This window comes from Cariama cristata, unplaced genomic scaffold, assembly GCF_000690535.1.
Source record: "Cariama cristata isolate BGI_N322 unplaced genomic scaffold, ASM69053v1 scaffold19730, whole genome shotgun sequence".
NCBI lineage: Eukaryota > Metazoa > Chordata > Aves > Cariamiformes > Cariamidae > Cariama > Cariama cristata.
The window spans coordinates 7,692-23,593 of NW_009594383.1; the positions used below are offsets into that span (position 1 = coordinate 7,692).

The 15,902-nt window shown below is 49.6% G+C and overlaps 1 protein-coding gene across 1 annotated transcript in view; it reads right to left on the reverse strand.

Annotated features, from left to right (window-relative positions):
- The window catches only part of TNR (tenascin R), a gene marked incomplete at its 3' end in the record, with an annotated part of 18,335 nt that extends 7,257 nt beyond the window's left edge, over window positions 1–11,078 (reverse strand). Inside the window, 6 exon segments of the mRNA XM_009697831.1 lie at window positions 1–97; window positions 2,949–3,099; window positions 5,640–5,755; window positions 6,571–6,834; window positions 7,300–7,776; window positions 10,583–11,078. The exon segment at window positions 1–97 is cut by the window's left edge and continues 19 nt beyond it. Coding sequence (XP_009696133.1) covers window positions 1–97; window positions 2,949–3,099; window positions 5,640–5,755; window positions 6,571–6,834; window positions 7,300–7,776; window positions 10,583–11,078 — 1,601 coding nt within the window.
- Between the last annotated feature and the right edge of the window lie 4,824 nt (window positions 11,079–15,902).

Sequence of the window (15,902 nt, forward strand, 5' to 3'; positions counted from 1 at the left end):
AGGATGGCATCCACCTTGGCGCGCGGCGGTGTCCACTCCACGAAGGCCACCGTGTCAGAGACATCCCGCACCAGGATCTGCGTCGGGCCATCAATGACTGTGGAGGAGGGGAGGAAACGGGCATCTGTTATTTTGGGAGAGTTGGATGGGGAAAGGTGGAAGCTTTGGGGACACCAAGCTTTGGGAATGCTTCAACCTGACCTTCAGATTGGCCTGAATTAGCAGCTGGGGACAAGGCAGAGAGGTGGCATGGACAGGAGGCATGAACACCAGCTCCAAGGTACTCAGGAGGTTTGGTCCTGGTGGGTTCCCAGTCCCTTGTCTCAATCTCCCGAACCCTCCCAACTTCACTGATGTCTCTCCTGAGCATGACCAAGCAGCTGTCCCATCATTACCCATTACAGCTATAAAGCAACTCATACCCTTCTCGCAAGCTGGTTATTGGCAACAATTCCTCCCTGGCTTTTTCAGGCAGCATCTCCCAGAATAAAACCTCCTATGTCTAACTGCGGTCCACTTTCTTTGCTCCTAGATAACTGCTTGTACTTTGTGATGGATTGTAAAACATAGTTTTCCTTTGTGCCCAGCTCTTCAAGCCATTCAAACTGCTGTTATCAATGATCTCCTTCCACTCAATTTATTTTTTTCCAAGCCTTTCCAACACTGGCAAAATTTATCAGCAACAATATTATGTCTTTTGAAAGGTGTTGACAATGTGTTAAATAACGTGGGGCCAAGGAGTGATCCAAGCATTGAGAACTGCAGAACGTCTCTAAAAATGTTCCTGCTTTGGTGCCAGCTCCTGGTTTGTCATTAAGCTGAGAGATCAGCTCATAAAGCTGTTGATATCTTAGCAGTGGGGAGAGAGGAGAAAATGCAACTGCTCTGGCAAGTCTTCATAACTAGCTGGGTGTGGGTGCTATGGTGGGTGTCCATCAAACCCTCTCACATAAAGGAGTGTTAGCTAAATTCATACTGGGCATCTACTGGGAGACCATTTTTGACATTTCTACTTTCTTTTGCAGGGAATCAGGCCCTTCCTTCCTCTGCATCCCTTAACACTCGTCATCTGGAAATCATGGGCTCAAGCCCAGGCAGTGGGTGCTTTGAGTCCAGCAGGACCTAACCACTACATGGATAGGTGGATGGGCCAAGCCTGGCCATCACCCCAGTGCCATAGCAGCGCTGATGCATGGAGCTTACTGGGCAGCCTGTTTTATCACTTCCATGACCACAAGATGTGTAAAAAACCCCACGTCGGTGCTGTAATTCAGGCTATACTACATGCAAGTACATCTAATATACTGTGTATATTAGAAAATGACACTATATAATGAGGATATGTGGAGTGCTGCACCCCAGGGTGGGAAGTTCTGGGGGAGATGTGTATGGGCAGGGGTGGGAAGGACCAGGGAGGGTTGGAAAAAGATGTGTGGGAGAATTGGGATCAGTGGGTTGAGGTCTGGGGGCAAAACAGCAACGTGAGGACAGCTGGGAAGCATGGTGTTAAGGTAAGAGCTGGATGTCCAGCTTGGCCAAGACAGGGTCAAGTTTATTCAAACCCTGAATCTCCAACTACCTCCTATTGTCTAGTCACCCAGGTGATGCTGGGGAGCATCAAGTTCTACTTAGCTGTGTGGCATGAAACTATGCCTTCGCTATTCGATCCCGGCACAAGGTGTTGAGGCAGAATGAGAATGATGGGGGCAAAGCTACGGGGATGTTGCAGAGGAAGGCAGACACACCAGCACAGGGACGCCTTCACAGAGCCATGAGCTGGGAGCCCACCACTCCATCTGCGCTCCCCTGCAAAGGTCAACCACTCAGTTTGAAGCACCAACCTCTTTTTTTTATGTTTTTGCTGACTTCCTAGGGAAAGGAAGGTTTGGGCTTGACCAGGAGATGTCTCTGTTAAGCCATGTTGAGCTGAGCGCAGAGGTAAAGTGGGAGGAGAGGACTGTGCCGAGGAAGCTCAGACCTGCCGCAAACTGCTGCTGGTGGAGGGACCCTCCCTTAGCTCTCACCATTGCCTCGAATTAGAAACCTGGAGAGAGCATCACCTCGTTATAACCCTCCGGCGGCTGTTTAAATGCTGTTTCTGTTTTCAGCAACTTGGATGGAGGTAGACGTCTGCCTGACTGCCAAGGCAGACTGCAGCAGATCTGGCTTGGAGAGCCTCTTCTCCCTAGTGCTGCTGGTGGAGGGACCCTCCCTTAGCTCTCACCATTGCCTCGAATTAGAAACCTGGAGAGAGCATCACCTCGTTATAACCCTCCGGCGGCTGTTTAAATGCTGTTTCTGTTTTCAGCAACTTGGATGGAGGTAGACGTCTGCCTGACTGCCAAGGCAGACTGCAGCAGATCTGGCTTGGAGAGCCTCTTCTCCCTAGTGAGCTCTGCCCATCACCCCATCTCCTTTGGTGAGGAGAAGACCCAGTTGAATTTCCTCTAGCCTACGGGATGGACCAGTGACCGGCCGAATAAATTGATTAGGAAGGGATGTGCTGTTGCTCCTGGTTCCCTGCCCTGCTGCCTGATTTGCCTGAATTGGTGGGAGTAGAGGACATTTAGTGGCACAAAAGCAGGTGGGAGCTTTAATCTGTTATATATGAGTGGGCAATACATTTATAAAGATGTTTCCTGGGGGCATCCAACCTCTGAAATGTGAGACTAGTGGAGAAGAGGAATTTATCCAGCTACATAATAAAAATGGACCTGAGCCTTCGCTCCTAACCCCTTTAACCTCGCCACGGTTTCTGTGCTCACAGCAATTTGGGAGGGAGAGGGACAAAATACCACATGAAGAAGCTGTTGCTGTGATGCACCTGTAGCTCGGGCAGTTGAGTAGTGCTAGTTTTATCCCTGTCCAGCAGTACCAGGCTGCTCGGACCTTATTTTGGGGACCAAGCCCTGGGCACTGCTGTGCTACCTGGGGTTGGGCTCACTCACGAGTTGAGATGCTGTCAGAGGTGGGAGGGCTCCTGGCTTGTTCTTTCAAGGCCACCACGGTGACGGTGTACTCTTCCCCCGGCTTCAGCCCTGTCTGGTTGAAGGTGGTGACGGTGCTGGGGAGCTGGGCGATCACACCACCCTCGTTATTCTGTCGGGGAGCGGAAAAAACTGTTAAAAAAAAAGCTGGTTTGGGGAGACTAATGCATGAAACAGAGGTACCCCCCACATTGCATCTTTCCACACTCAGCCCTGTATCCCCAAATTGCATCCTCACCCCAGCACATTCCACTATGGAGGTGCAGAAACTCAGAGTGCAGCCACCCACCAAGCACGGAGCACCCACACTGCTGGGTTGAGAAATCCTCCCCCTTCACTTCTCCCCCCCCGCCCCCAACTTCTGTATTCTTCCATCTGTGTGTCTGCTGTTCTCCAGAAGTGAAAACTAAAGCCTGCGCTAGACTTCTTTTCCCTGCTATTCACGTGCCAGGAGCTTTCTATTGTTTATATATAGGTATGAAACTGTAAAATCTTAATTTTGCCATCTCCTGCTTTTTAAGTATCTTTATTAGAGTCATTATGCTTTGTGGTTTTGCTCTGAAAAACTGTAAGGCTTTAAGCAAGTGGAAATGTCACCTTTGCTGCCAATGTTTGGACAAAGGATCTTTTCCTGCCGTTGTCTTCACTAATAACATGCTAAACAAATCTTTGCACATAGCTCTCTATTCATATTCATCTCTTTTCTCATTAAACAGGAACTCTTCCATTTTAGCCATAAATTGCCATCTTGCCTTTCCTAATTTTATTTTCTAAATCTGTCTTCACTTCATCTTTTTCCCACCCCATCCTCAGTGCACGCAGGGGATGGGCAATCCCGACCTGACCTGGCTTTTGGTGGGGTGAGAGCATCACAGGGACCATGCAAGGAGGATTGCTGTGTGGGAGGGTGTGAGCATCCTCGTGGGGACACTGAGGACCAAATCAGCATCCTCTCATCCAGTTTTCAGGAAGACAGAGAGCTCTTGATTTTGCTCATCTCTATGAGGCTCTGTGATGCTGCTGTTATAACTCTGTTGGGTTTAGTCTCTGGGAGTAGGTTTTGGTTTCATTTGGGGTGTGGCAATGGTTTAGTGTTTGCCCAAGCAAGCATTGCTTCCAGGCAGTGAAGGAGACAGCACTCTCTGCCTTATTTTAGGAGAAAAGCTGGTGATGGAGACTCGAGGGAGTCCAATTTTCACAGGAAATGAGCAGGAGCATGATTGTGCCTTTATGGCGCAGGACCATGTGCTTGACTGAAGGATGTCAGAACTTCAAAGCCTGGTAAGCTACATCCCTTCCCAGCCCCAAAAATCTGCATCCAGGAACAACCATCCTTTTGCACTTTGTCTCTTCCTTTAAATCCTGAAATGTTTCCACGTGGTTTTAGATTTTAAGCTTAAAAATGGAGAGGAGATCCAATGGTTTGTATTTTTTGACTGGCTTGAGAAAAAACTATCGTTGATGACCCTGCAGAGAGAAGTTTGCTTCTATCCTGACAATTCCGCACCCTAAAATGGATATATCCCCATTTATCTGCTTCAGGGGGATGTTCTTGAGCTTAATTCCTGAGTATCAGTAAAATATTTGAAAGATAGCTATTTTTTGCTACCGAAAGCTCTTCCCTGATATTGCCTTATTGTTTCGGCTTTTATCCTGACAGTGCATGAAAATTGTCCTGGGGTTTATACCTGCAGTACCTGCACTTTGACTTCTGACATAATTTGCATGTAGATGTACCCAAAATTTCACCCAGATCCTTCCAGCCTTTTTGGAAATGAGGGAATGAGTTATTTAAAGCAATCGGACCTTCCCTTCGTGCTGTATAATGATACCTTACGGTTAAGAGCATTTCAAACTTTGGGGCCAAGTTCTGCAGTTCTCCACTGCCCAAAGCTGCCTTTGACTCCAGCGAGGGTTTTGTACAAGTGAAAACGTCATAATTGAGCCCTTAATCAGCATTTCTTTTACTGTTGGGGTTTGAATGATCATGTAAAGAGGCTCCATATACAATTGGAGCTATACTTATGGCTAAATGCTGTAGAAATTATGAATATAGATGAAATACTTAATGTACAATTTTTGTTGCATAGAAAATATGCGATATTTAGAGCAACATTTTCATCTTTTCATCTTTTCTGGCACAATTTCTACCTGTTCATCACTATGATTAAAATTCAGTGGCAGGAATTAGCTGTGTGCGTGATTCGGGGATGCTGAAGGTTGTTGTCTGAGAGCTGGCAGCTGCTCGGTTCGATCTGGGCTGCTTTGGGTAGTTTAGCATGCAGCGAGCAGAGGCAAAGAAGAGGAGGAGGAGGAATGGTCATGGCAAAGGAGATGGAAGTCAAAAAGAAGGGGTGACAGCAAGAGGCAGCGAGGCTGGAAGGTTTATTTATTTGTATGCTTGTGTCTTGATTTTATTGGGGAATTTCTTTGAGGACATATATGTCTTGACGACAAAGACTACTGGGGAAGTGCAAGCTGGCAATTGGAGGTTGAGGAGTTTGGGGCTGTCTGATACGAAGCACACAAATTGCAAAGAGAGGTCAGGGCTTTTTTTGGAGGGGTAATTGGAAGCTAATTTAGGATCTGCTCACTCGCTGTTTTTTCGATGACCGAGTATACCCTGTGATGCCATGTGTGCGGTGGCGATACCTTGGGGATGAAGCTGATCTCCCAGCCATCGAAGGGGAAGGAGAACGGCTCCCACTGCACCTCTGCCGTCGTCTCTGTGATGGTCTTGAACTTCAGCCCCTGCGGCATGGCGAGGTCTGGAAGGGAGCAGGGGGAGGTGAGAAGTGCGGGACGAGTGTGCAGGTGCTGCTGGTCCTCACCCTGCTTCCTGTGGTTATTTTGTTATCTCAGCAATGAGAATGGGGAATCTTTTGGCAGCTGTTAGCAGAGTCCCTTTGTCCCCGCTCTGGGTTGGTTGGAGGGAGAAAAGGGAAATATCTGGGTTGCTGGACACCGAAGCATCCCACTGCATTATCGTGCTAACAGAGTGACTACTGGGATTGCAAAAGGGATGTCTGGATAGTTTATGTGTTCCCCCTGCCCTCTGTATCTTTAGTTTCCAAGGATCCTTTCTGGAGGTTGCCGTTACAGCTTGATACTCCCGTTTTCCTCTGTGCATCACAGTCCCTGTCAGAACTATGTATCTCCTGATGCACAGCAGCATCCCCTCTTGCTGTGCTGTCACCCATGTCATGAGGATTTGTCATGGGGAACCCATCCAGGAGTGGGAGAAGAACCTGTGACTTCTGTGTTATATCACAATATTTTCTATGAGGGAAAAAAATGTAATATTTTGGGCCACATTCTGGGGTCTTCAGTCAAACACTGAAAGTTTCTTTGATTTTTAGTCATTTGGGTTTTCATTCAGACTGAGTCTTTCTGCAGAGGGTGGACATATTTCCCACTTTCCTATGTCCCCATACAGATATAAATGGGGATAAAAATATCCCCAATATTTCTTTTGAAGGCTCAAGTTTCTGCTGCTAGAAGGCTTTTATGGGAAATGTGAGCCAGCTTGAGCATCACCTCTGGTTATCCAGGTACCAAGCGACAAGTGCAGTTTGATACTTACTAGTCATCACCTTGGAGGTAACAGGGATGCTTAAGATGTCGCTGATGACTGCGTAGACACTGACATTGTAGGCAACGCCTGGCTCCAGCTCCGTGATGGTGATGCTGCTCCAGTCCCCCGGCACCCGCTGCTGGAGCTGGGTGCCCCCCGGCCCCGCTGGCTGGTATGAGACGACGTACTCGGTGGCTGCCCCGAGGCTGTCCCACATCAGCTCGATGGAGCTGTCGCTGACCCCCGTCACTCGTAGGTTTTCGGGAGGAGCCACTGATGGGAAGGGCAGAGGTAAGGAGAGCATCAGGATGCGTGTGGCTTATCCTCCCACCCGGCCGTGGGGAAGGGTGCGTGGGTCTGCTGGTGGGACACGGGCATGGGCTTTGGGCTGGGAGTTGCGTGCTATCTGTGGTTGTATTAATGGCTATAGCAAGGCAAAGGCTCAGGAGAACCTGACAGCAGCTGCTGTTGCACCAAAGTTTTACTGCCAATGTTGGGATGAACATCGCTGGCTTTTTGCTCACCTCCCAAACTTTTGCCTGTGGCATCTTTGGGAACAGGGACAACAGGGTGGCAGTCAAACTGCAGGGCCTGAGCGGGTCCTATGTGACTATGCTCTGCCAGGTAGCATAGCGCTGGTTTCTCCCAGGCTTCGTGATGCTCCTATGGGGCTCTGGGCACCTTGAAGCCTTTCCTTATACATTAGGGTCTGGCTCTTCCCATGCATACCCCCACTACCTGCCGAGCAGTCCTGCCCTTCGTAGCCTTCCTCGCAGACGCAGAGACCATCTCGGCAGACCCCGCGGCCGCTGCAGGCGTTGGGGCAGTGCAGCCAGCCGCAGTCCTCCCCGGCGTAGCCCTCCTGGCAGACACACGTGCCATTAGCGCAGTGACCCTTCCCCGAGCAGTCACGGGGGCACCGTAGCTGGGAGCAATCCTCCCCGGTGAAACCCTCCTCACAGACGCACTCGCCATCCACGCAGAGACCGCGGGAGCCACAGCCGGCGGGGCAGCGGAGCTGGGAGCAGTCCTCGCCCCCGTAGTCGTTGTCGCAGATGCACTGGCCTTCCAGACAGACTCCGCGGCTGGAGCAGCCCCGCGGGCAGCGAGGCTCGGAGCAGTTACTGCCCGCCCAGCCCTCCATGCACACGCAGCTGCACGACTCCAGGCTGAAGTTCCCATGACCGCTGCACTGCGGGGTGTAATCCAGCTGCCCTGCAAGGATGCAGGACCGAGGGTCAGAGCTCACCGGATGGGAGATGGAAAAAGGTCAGTGTTGGTCCTAGGTCAGCCCATTGATGGGCTCTGGGGAAAGGGGGCAAAATGTGGGCCAAACAGGGGCTGGTCGTCCCTCTGCTTAAGCATGCCCAGCTCTGGGGAGCCAGTGGCTTTAGGGCTGGCAGGGGCATAATTGGTGATATGAGCTTATGATGGCATTTGGCTGGAGGGCTCTAGGAGTTTGTCTGTCCCCTCGGGAGCACTGGCCTCTATAGCTATGGGTGCCATCAGCCTTGTTGGGGTGCAAGTTCTCCCTTTTTTTTCTCTTCAGCTCAGTGCTGAGTCAAAAGCAACCTTCCTAGACCTGTTACTGGGAAAAAGCCTTCCCTGGCCAAGCCCTCTGCACCAGCCACGACTCCTGTTGTCTCCTCCCCACCCACTGTTCCTTTTTACAGGTGACAGATCCCGGTCTGCTCATGCTCTCTCCTACAAGAAGCAGGTATGTACCCAAAGACATCATCTTCATCCCTATCCTGGTGAGCCTGATTAAGACAGAGGCATTGGCTTTGCACAAAATATCAGGGGGTTGGGCGCACTGAGGCTGTGGTAAAGCGGGGATAGCACATGGCCACCACCTCTAATGCCCCCCCTTTACCCAGCAGCCTTGCACAGAACACTCTGGGATGAAGAGGGTTGCATGGGGATGAAGGCACCAGTCACTCTGACATTGCCAATGCTCCCATTTTGCCCTGTAACATGGACCCATTGCTCCAGCTTAAGGTTTATCCCAGCCAGGCTAATTTCTCCTTATTTATTTTTACTGCTTTTCTTCCTCATATGAACTGAGGAAGAACAGAAACCCTTTCTATGTTTCCTCTGACCCTTGCGAAACCTCTGCACCATGAAGATCACAAGCTGCAGGACCTTTTGCCCCCCAACGGAGTTTTCCATCCTAGCCGAGCTATCTGAGCAGCTCTTCCTAGGGAGAGTGCAGCAGATGCTCGTGTAAAAGGGGTTCAGTTACACGCTGCACCAGACAGACCTGTTTGGGTTACTTTGCAGGACACTCCCATCTAAACTACGAATATAGGGAATGATGATCAAGATCTCTTTGGATCTCAGCCTCTAGTTAAATTATCGATAGAGGAGAGAGGATGCTTCTAAGTGTGCTGGAAGAGAGCGGCTTTCCTTGGGGAAATGCCTTGGGTGGTGGGATAGGGATCCTGATCTCCTTTGTGGTGCAGTGAATTGAAAGCAAGTCTGGGAAAAATAAATGAAATTACTCCAGTTTTAGCACAGTGTATCTGCGATCGGAGTGGAGAATCCACCAAGCAATGAATGTTTAATGGGACTGTCTGTGTATGTTGCAAGTAACCCAAATAGGCCCATCAGACTTTCAAATTAATTCCTTTAAAACAGGTTTTTCCCATTGCGTTTCCTAAGTGATTTTAACTCTTGCTTTGCACACACCAGTGGCACGTATGTGTGTTTTCTGTTTAGTCTTAATTATTAACGCAGCTGATGACAGGTGTACTATGGGGGAATATGGGCTGAGCCCGTGGCTGGAAACGCACCGACTTGCACCAGCTGCACAGGAGATGTCAGCCCAAGGCACCCCACTGCGTGTGCAGTCCCGGTTTCTCGCACCCCAACCCACACGCCCTTGGTCCAGCTCTGTTAACCTGTGTGGGTTGCCCCCAGTTCACTTTAATGTATCCTACACATAGAGGAGCTGGAATACCACCGGAAAAAAACGCATCAGTAGGTGCAAAATTTAAAAAAAGGCAGTGGGCATTAGGGGGAAAAGGATTGCTTTTAATTTTTCTTCCTCCCTGTTGTTTTCTTGGCCTGAAAAGCAGTTTTCCCCTGGAAAGATGCCCTAGCTCTCCTTGCTTAGTGGCTTTTTCCCACAAGGAGACTTGGCGCATTGGAACCCCGAGCAGAGTTGGGCTGTGTGAGGGATGGATGCCCTTCAGGACAGCCTCTCTTACCGACCCCTCTGAGATGTAAGGAAAACCATCAGCATGTTGGCTCCTGTGCTATCGAAATGTAGCCTCTAGCCCAAACCTTTTCTAACCCATCTCATTTCAACTGCATGCTGCTTCCCTGGCTCTGAGGGATGGCCATGGTGAAGCAAGGGGATACCTTTGATGGAGTAACCCTAATGGGGGCTCTCAGAGAGCTTCACAAACTGCACATTTTTTATTCAGATGGAGTATCCTGTTAATAGTTTTGTGCCTTTGTAATAGGATTTTTTTGCATCTTTGATGGCAACCGAAGTTATTCCCTGTATTTTTGATTTATTTTTTTTTTTTTTAAACTCAGCTTTTCACATGCATTCACTCCTCCTACAGAGAAGATGAAGGGGTTTATTGCTGGCTCCCAAAGTGCTGCCTTCAGCCCAGGGACAGCTTAGGAGAGTAGCAGCTATGTCACTCCTCCCTGTCCCACAAGCAGTGGTAGCTCTCTAACAGCGTTGCAAGGACTGCAGGGTTGGGAGATCACCCTGCTCACTCATTTCCAGCAGTAATTTTATCTGTAATGGGTCTTTAGCTCTGGCCATTATGGGGTTTCAGCAGCAAGCAGGGTGTAGGGACACAAGTCATCAAATCCCTCCCAGGGGTTTTCCTGCCTTGGCGGACCTGAGCTGAGCTGTTCCCCTAGAACCACAGCCACGTCATGGTTGAACATAGGTTTTCCTCCGTCACCACTCTGAGTGGGTTCACCGGTTTTGTATTAATTTCTCCTGACTTTTGCTCAAGCCCTCAGACCCCAGCAAGAGCTAACAGGATGGCATTACTACCTGTGGCTGCATTTTCTTGGCAGCAATTGGAGTTGCATTGGTCCCGGAGCATGGAGACCTCCCTTTCCAGCATCTCAATCCTGCTCAGCAGCTCCTGCAGGGACGGGAGGGAGGTGGAGCACTTGCAGGCCTGCTTAGGCAAGTTTATCCTGTGGGTGAAGGTGACCCGGCTCTCGCTGTCGGAGGTCTGCTCCGCGTACTCCGCCAGCCGGTCGTCTTCTGAACTCACCTCCTCGGCTGAAGACTTGAACATGGACGAGCAGCAACTGTCCAGGGGGATGTTGATGTTGTAGATGTGGTGGAAGACCATGGGCTGCTCTTTGATGGGTGGGCTGCAGTTGGCAAGGCCACCCTCCTCATCCACCGCTGGCCTCTCAGCCGGCTCTGTTGTCACCTCTAGCCTGCACTCAAAAGGCTTGAGGATGGTGCCCAGCAGAAGCAAGTTAAAGCTGATGAGCACGTTCCTCAGGACTGGGTTTTCACGGTCAGTCCCCATTTTCTTGGGAGAGGGAAGAACCTTCTAAGCCAGACTTGGTCAGCCAAGCACGAGGAGGACCTGGGGACACAAAAGAAAAAGAGCATGGTCAGTGTTAGCCTTGAAACTGTTCTCAGCGTAGAGAGGCAAGTCCTTCTGGGCGAAGTCATCCAGAGAGATGTGGGGGTCAACTCAACCCACACACAGTCCTGCTGGCTTTCGTGGAGCCTAAATCAACCCTGAATGGAGCCCATGGCTGGTGGGGAGACCCTGCCATAGCCCTTGAACAGTGACAGAGGCAGATTCTTGCTGCTACTCTTTGTTTTTTTGTTTTTGTTTTTTTTTTTTTTCTTGAAGGAAACAATTAATCTGGTACTAACAAAGCATCAAATATCCATGTTTTCAGCAGAAACCCCCTGTATGGGATCTGCTTTCAGTGCACATCAGTACGACGTGTAGGATCCAAAAAGTTAACACATGGGTGACAGTGATGCATCCCTGCACTCCCCTTTGGCTGTCTCCCGTGCCCCAGCAGCTGCGCCTGGGGTTGCTAAGCTTCCTCCAGTAGCTATAGGAACAGCAGCCTTGATGTTAAACGCCGTTAAATTACACCACACAGGCTCTAGCTTGTTCAGGTCGACGCTCTGAGCAGATAAATCCCTCCCATTAAAGTTACTTCACCCCCTGCCCACACTCTGGATTATGCATTAACCTTGCCTTGATTTGGAACAACACAACTTCTCGTTCTGGTATTGACTGTGAGCCCCCAGGTGGTAATCCAGCCTCCAAGGACAACATTTATCTCCAACCTAAAATCACCAGTGCCAGTCCAGTTGCACTGGGGATGGATTTGTCCCTATTACTCGTGTCAGGACTGTTGTCTGCTGACCAATACTGAACTCCAACTGGTTTGCCATGTGGAATCGCCACCTGGTCCATCAGAGAAGAGCACTAATGGGCAGGCGAGGCTGTGTCTGCAATGTCATTGCACCCAAACATACCATTTGTCTTGTGCTTTCTTTGCAGGAAGTAGTTTATGTACAGGCCAAGGGGGATTGCTAGAGTGTGGCTGCTCAGAGGGCACGTTGTGCTGTGGTTAGAGTCCCTTGGCTGAGCCCTAGCACTGCTCCAGTGTCAGGACTGCTAATTAAAGATTTCTAGCTAATAGCTGCAAATGTTTGATTGGATTTCTTGCAGCACTTTAAGAGGTAATGTAAATTGCTGTGCTTGTGGCTCACTACTTGTGTTGGGTTTGCAGGACCTGGACTCATGAGCGCTGGAGATGTGCTTTGTGGTTCTTTCTGCACCAGCAGGGCAAAAGATGCAGCAGGCACATTCAATTTGGTCAACGGTCTCTTTATCAGGCTGGTAAAAAGATGCAAAGAGCTGAGGACCTCCTCACTGCATCACCAGAAACTTTACCAAAGCTCCAAGAAGTTGTGGGGTTTAGGTGTTATTCAAAGCCAGGACATGGCTCTTGCAGTGTCCAGCCTTAATTCATAATTAACTTTAATAACTCTGTATTTAGACTCTAAGAGGGCTTAGCCATTCGTATAGGTCCAAAGATTATGAATAAGCACAAGACTACATGGGTTAAGAAGGACTGAAAACGCCAAGGACTTAAAACCCCTGAGTGCTGGGGTGACCCATTTAGATGGGACTTGCCTTGAAGGGCTACTATGTAGAGAGATGCAAATTGCCACATCTGTCAGCTAAAGCGGGATCCTTCTTCTGGGGCGTTTGGTGGTAAAAGGAGATGGGACATCAACTTGGTCTGACTCAGCTGCCTATTGCAGTAGCTCTCATACCAGTTTCTATAACTGGGAAACGGAGGTGCACAGGAGTGGCAGGTTGAATGTTTCCAACAAGTTGCTTAAAGCCAAATCTCCCAAGCTGCATTTAGTGCAGACCCCATAGGGTCTGGGTTTGGGGTTTCACAGCTGGTCCACGCTACGCCATGCTGGCCATGGTGAGGACGAGGTGCAGGGCGGTGGGGATGATATCATGATGGCTTTTGGTGGATGCTTGCAACCTACTCTTGTGGGATCTTCTCAAAGCCACAGGAGCTGGCCTGGCAGGGTGGGTGTGATACTCCTGTGGTTTCATTTTTGATTTTTTTTTTGGGGGGTAGGAGAGGATGACGATGCAATACTCAGCTGTGATTCATAGCTGAGCTGTGCTTGGGGCCGCTCACCTCATCTGACTTTTCCAGTGTCTGCCAGTGCCATCATCTTGAGCAATTGCCCTTCCTTACTTCTAATGACTCTCCTGCTTCAGAGGTCTGGCTCCCCGGGACCAGCTGTGCCTCCTGCCTTCCCCTGCTGCTGAATGAAAATATTTATTTACTGGTTTCTCTCCTACACTACCACACTACTCTAGAAAAAATCACTATTCAGCCACCTCACAGCATTTGCGGGGCTGTTATTATCCCGTATTATCACGATGTTTCTGCTGCACTTTTCTTCTTGGCTCCCTGCATAATACCTGCTTCTTACACCTGGGACTCCTTTGGTAGGCTCTCTTTTTCTTCCTGGTTTTAGGAAAAGCAAGAAAAATAGAAATAACTCCACGGTGTGGTGATCTCCTCCTTCTACTTCGCTCCTGTGGTGGCTCTGCCCATACTCGTAGAAGACGGAAAGAAGGAGGGCACTGGAGCTGACAATGGGAGGGAGTGAAAGAGGTGGGATTGATGCTCCATAAGTGGTGATTTGGGGCTGCACTCTCAGACTCTGAGACCCCCCCTTGTCCCCACTGATCCTCCCCTGCCTTCTGGGCTCTCCAGCAGCTCCTGGGTGGCCCTGGCTGACCACTTCTTGTCCTTGTGTAATGGGGCAGCTGGGACAGGGGAAGGCACAGGGACTAATTAGCACTGGCTGCCTTTGATTGACTCGTGGCATTCGAGGTTAACTACCCACTCCTTGGCCTCTCGCTTGGCTTTTTTGTGTGTGCTCGGAGTGGAAGTAATTGTGGCTATAAGCCAGCTGCGCTGAGCTGGGCCAGAGCTTCAAAGCAAGTCTTCTTTCAGGATTACAGGAGCAGCTTAGACATGGGGAAATGAAATCCACTCCCTCCCTGCCCTTCGGATCCAACCTGGCTCAATAGAGACACCAGAGCCTGTTTACGAGCACAACTGGAGCCGAGTGAGGAGGAGAGAAGGGCTCCAGGTGGATGCAGCAACAAGGGAGTGGGTGATGGGTCGGTGGAAAAAGCGGGATGAGCAGATGCATGGTGGAGATCACTCATTAATGACAGCAAGCAGGTTGGGTAGTTAACGACTCTCTAACCCGTAGATGGAAAGCCATTCATTTGCCGATAGAAACCGCCAGGCTCATTGATCTGAATCCCTTTATCGGTATATTCCTCACAGCGGACACCAGCGGGATGCTGCCCTGCTCTCGCTTCTGAGCAGAAAGTCACGGCATCTCTCTCCAGCTCTGCTCAGCGCAGTGGCCTTGGGCAGGGGGTCATGCTGTGGGGGAGGTGGCATCCCTATGGCAGGATGCTAAGGGAGCTTTCTCTTTTTTATTATGATTAGAAACAGGATCATGGAAGGAAAAAAAAGAAAGAAAAAGTAATCGTGCATCGATTATGTGCTGGGTCAGGCTTAATGCCACTGACCTGGGTCTTCGCTGTGAAATGGTGAAAAGTTACCCCGGTTCGGGTTGTCCCTGGCTCAAACCAGGCTGAATCCACAGGGTTCTGCAGGGCAAGAGGATGTTGCTTGGTGTCCTGCAACCCACAGCAGACCATTTGAGCCATACATCCCTATTAATCCTCGACTTCTTCCTGGAGGCTTTGGCTGACAGCTCTGAAGCCCTGCTAAATCTGCGGATACATTCACAGTGTCTGTCATCTCCATTTCCTATCTGATCCTGCTTTGTCTCCTGCTCCTTCTGTCAATCATTTGCTTTTCCCTAAAGAACCCCATCACTGTGAGCTTAGCTGAGGTGGGTTGGTGCAGGGATTTGGCTGGCAGAGCTCTGGGATTGCTTGCATGGTCTGACAGATCCAGGCTCATCTACTGGGGAAGAGAAGATGCATTAACATTCCTGCGTCAGGTTCCTCGTCCTCCTGTTCTCCCGGCACTTCCCAGCCCAGCTAACACTGTCCATAGGCAGCGACAGAAACATTAGAAACCACTGCCTGAGTGAACAGATCCAGGACTATATGTTTTTTCTTTCTCCCTGTACAAGGAAAAAGAACCAAATTTCCATTGTCATGTCATGCGTAAAATTAGTTGCATTAAGGCAAATTTATCTGGGGTACTTTTAAGTCTTTTTTTTAATTTCACCTTCATTGTCAACAAGTTCAGATAAAACTCCAAGCTGGTGGCATTGCCAGTGGCTTTGGTCCCTACGTCCCCGGAGCTGGCCTTGGAAAACCTCCCGGCTGGGGCAGCAAAGGCATCTCTGAACCCAGGGCTTTGCTGTCATCCAACAGCAATGTCTTCTGCTTCGCTTTCCACCGGGTTGGGGCAATGCCTCTCCATCTCGCACCCAGGACAGGTCAGTTAATCTCCAGTTGCCTCTGGCACAGCACAAGCTTGGGGCTGCTGCTTTATTTTACCAGAGCCGGTTTCTCTTGGTTTGCTTTGCTGCTTTTTTTTTTTTCTTTTTTTAACCTACAGTCCCCAGAAACATAGGTGTTTGAATTAAGGTTCAAATGTAAGAGTTATTAAAGTTAATTATGAAGTTTGGCAGGCACTGAGCTCTCAGCTCCAAAGCATTTCAGCTTTGGGGAGCTGCAAAAGAATCAATCTGCTGCGATTTCTGTTTGGTGCTCAATAAAAAATACACACGATATAAAACTCGGAAAAATATTTGAGGGCTTTTGCCAAACATATAA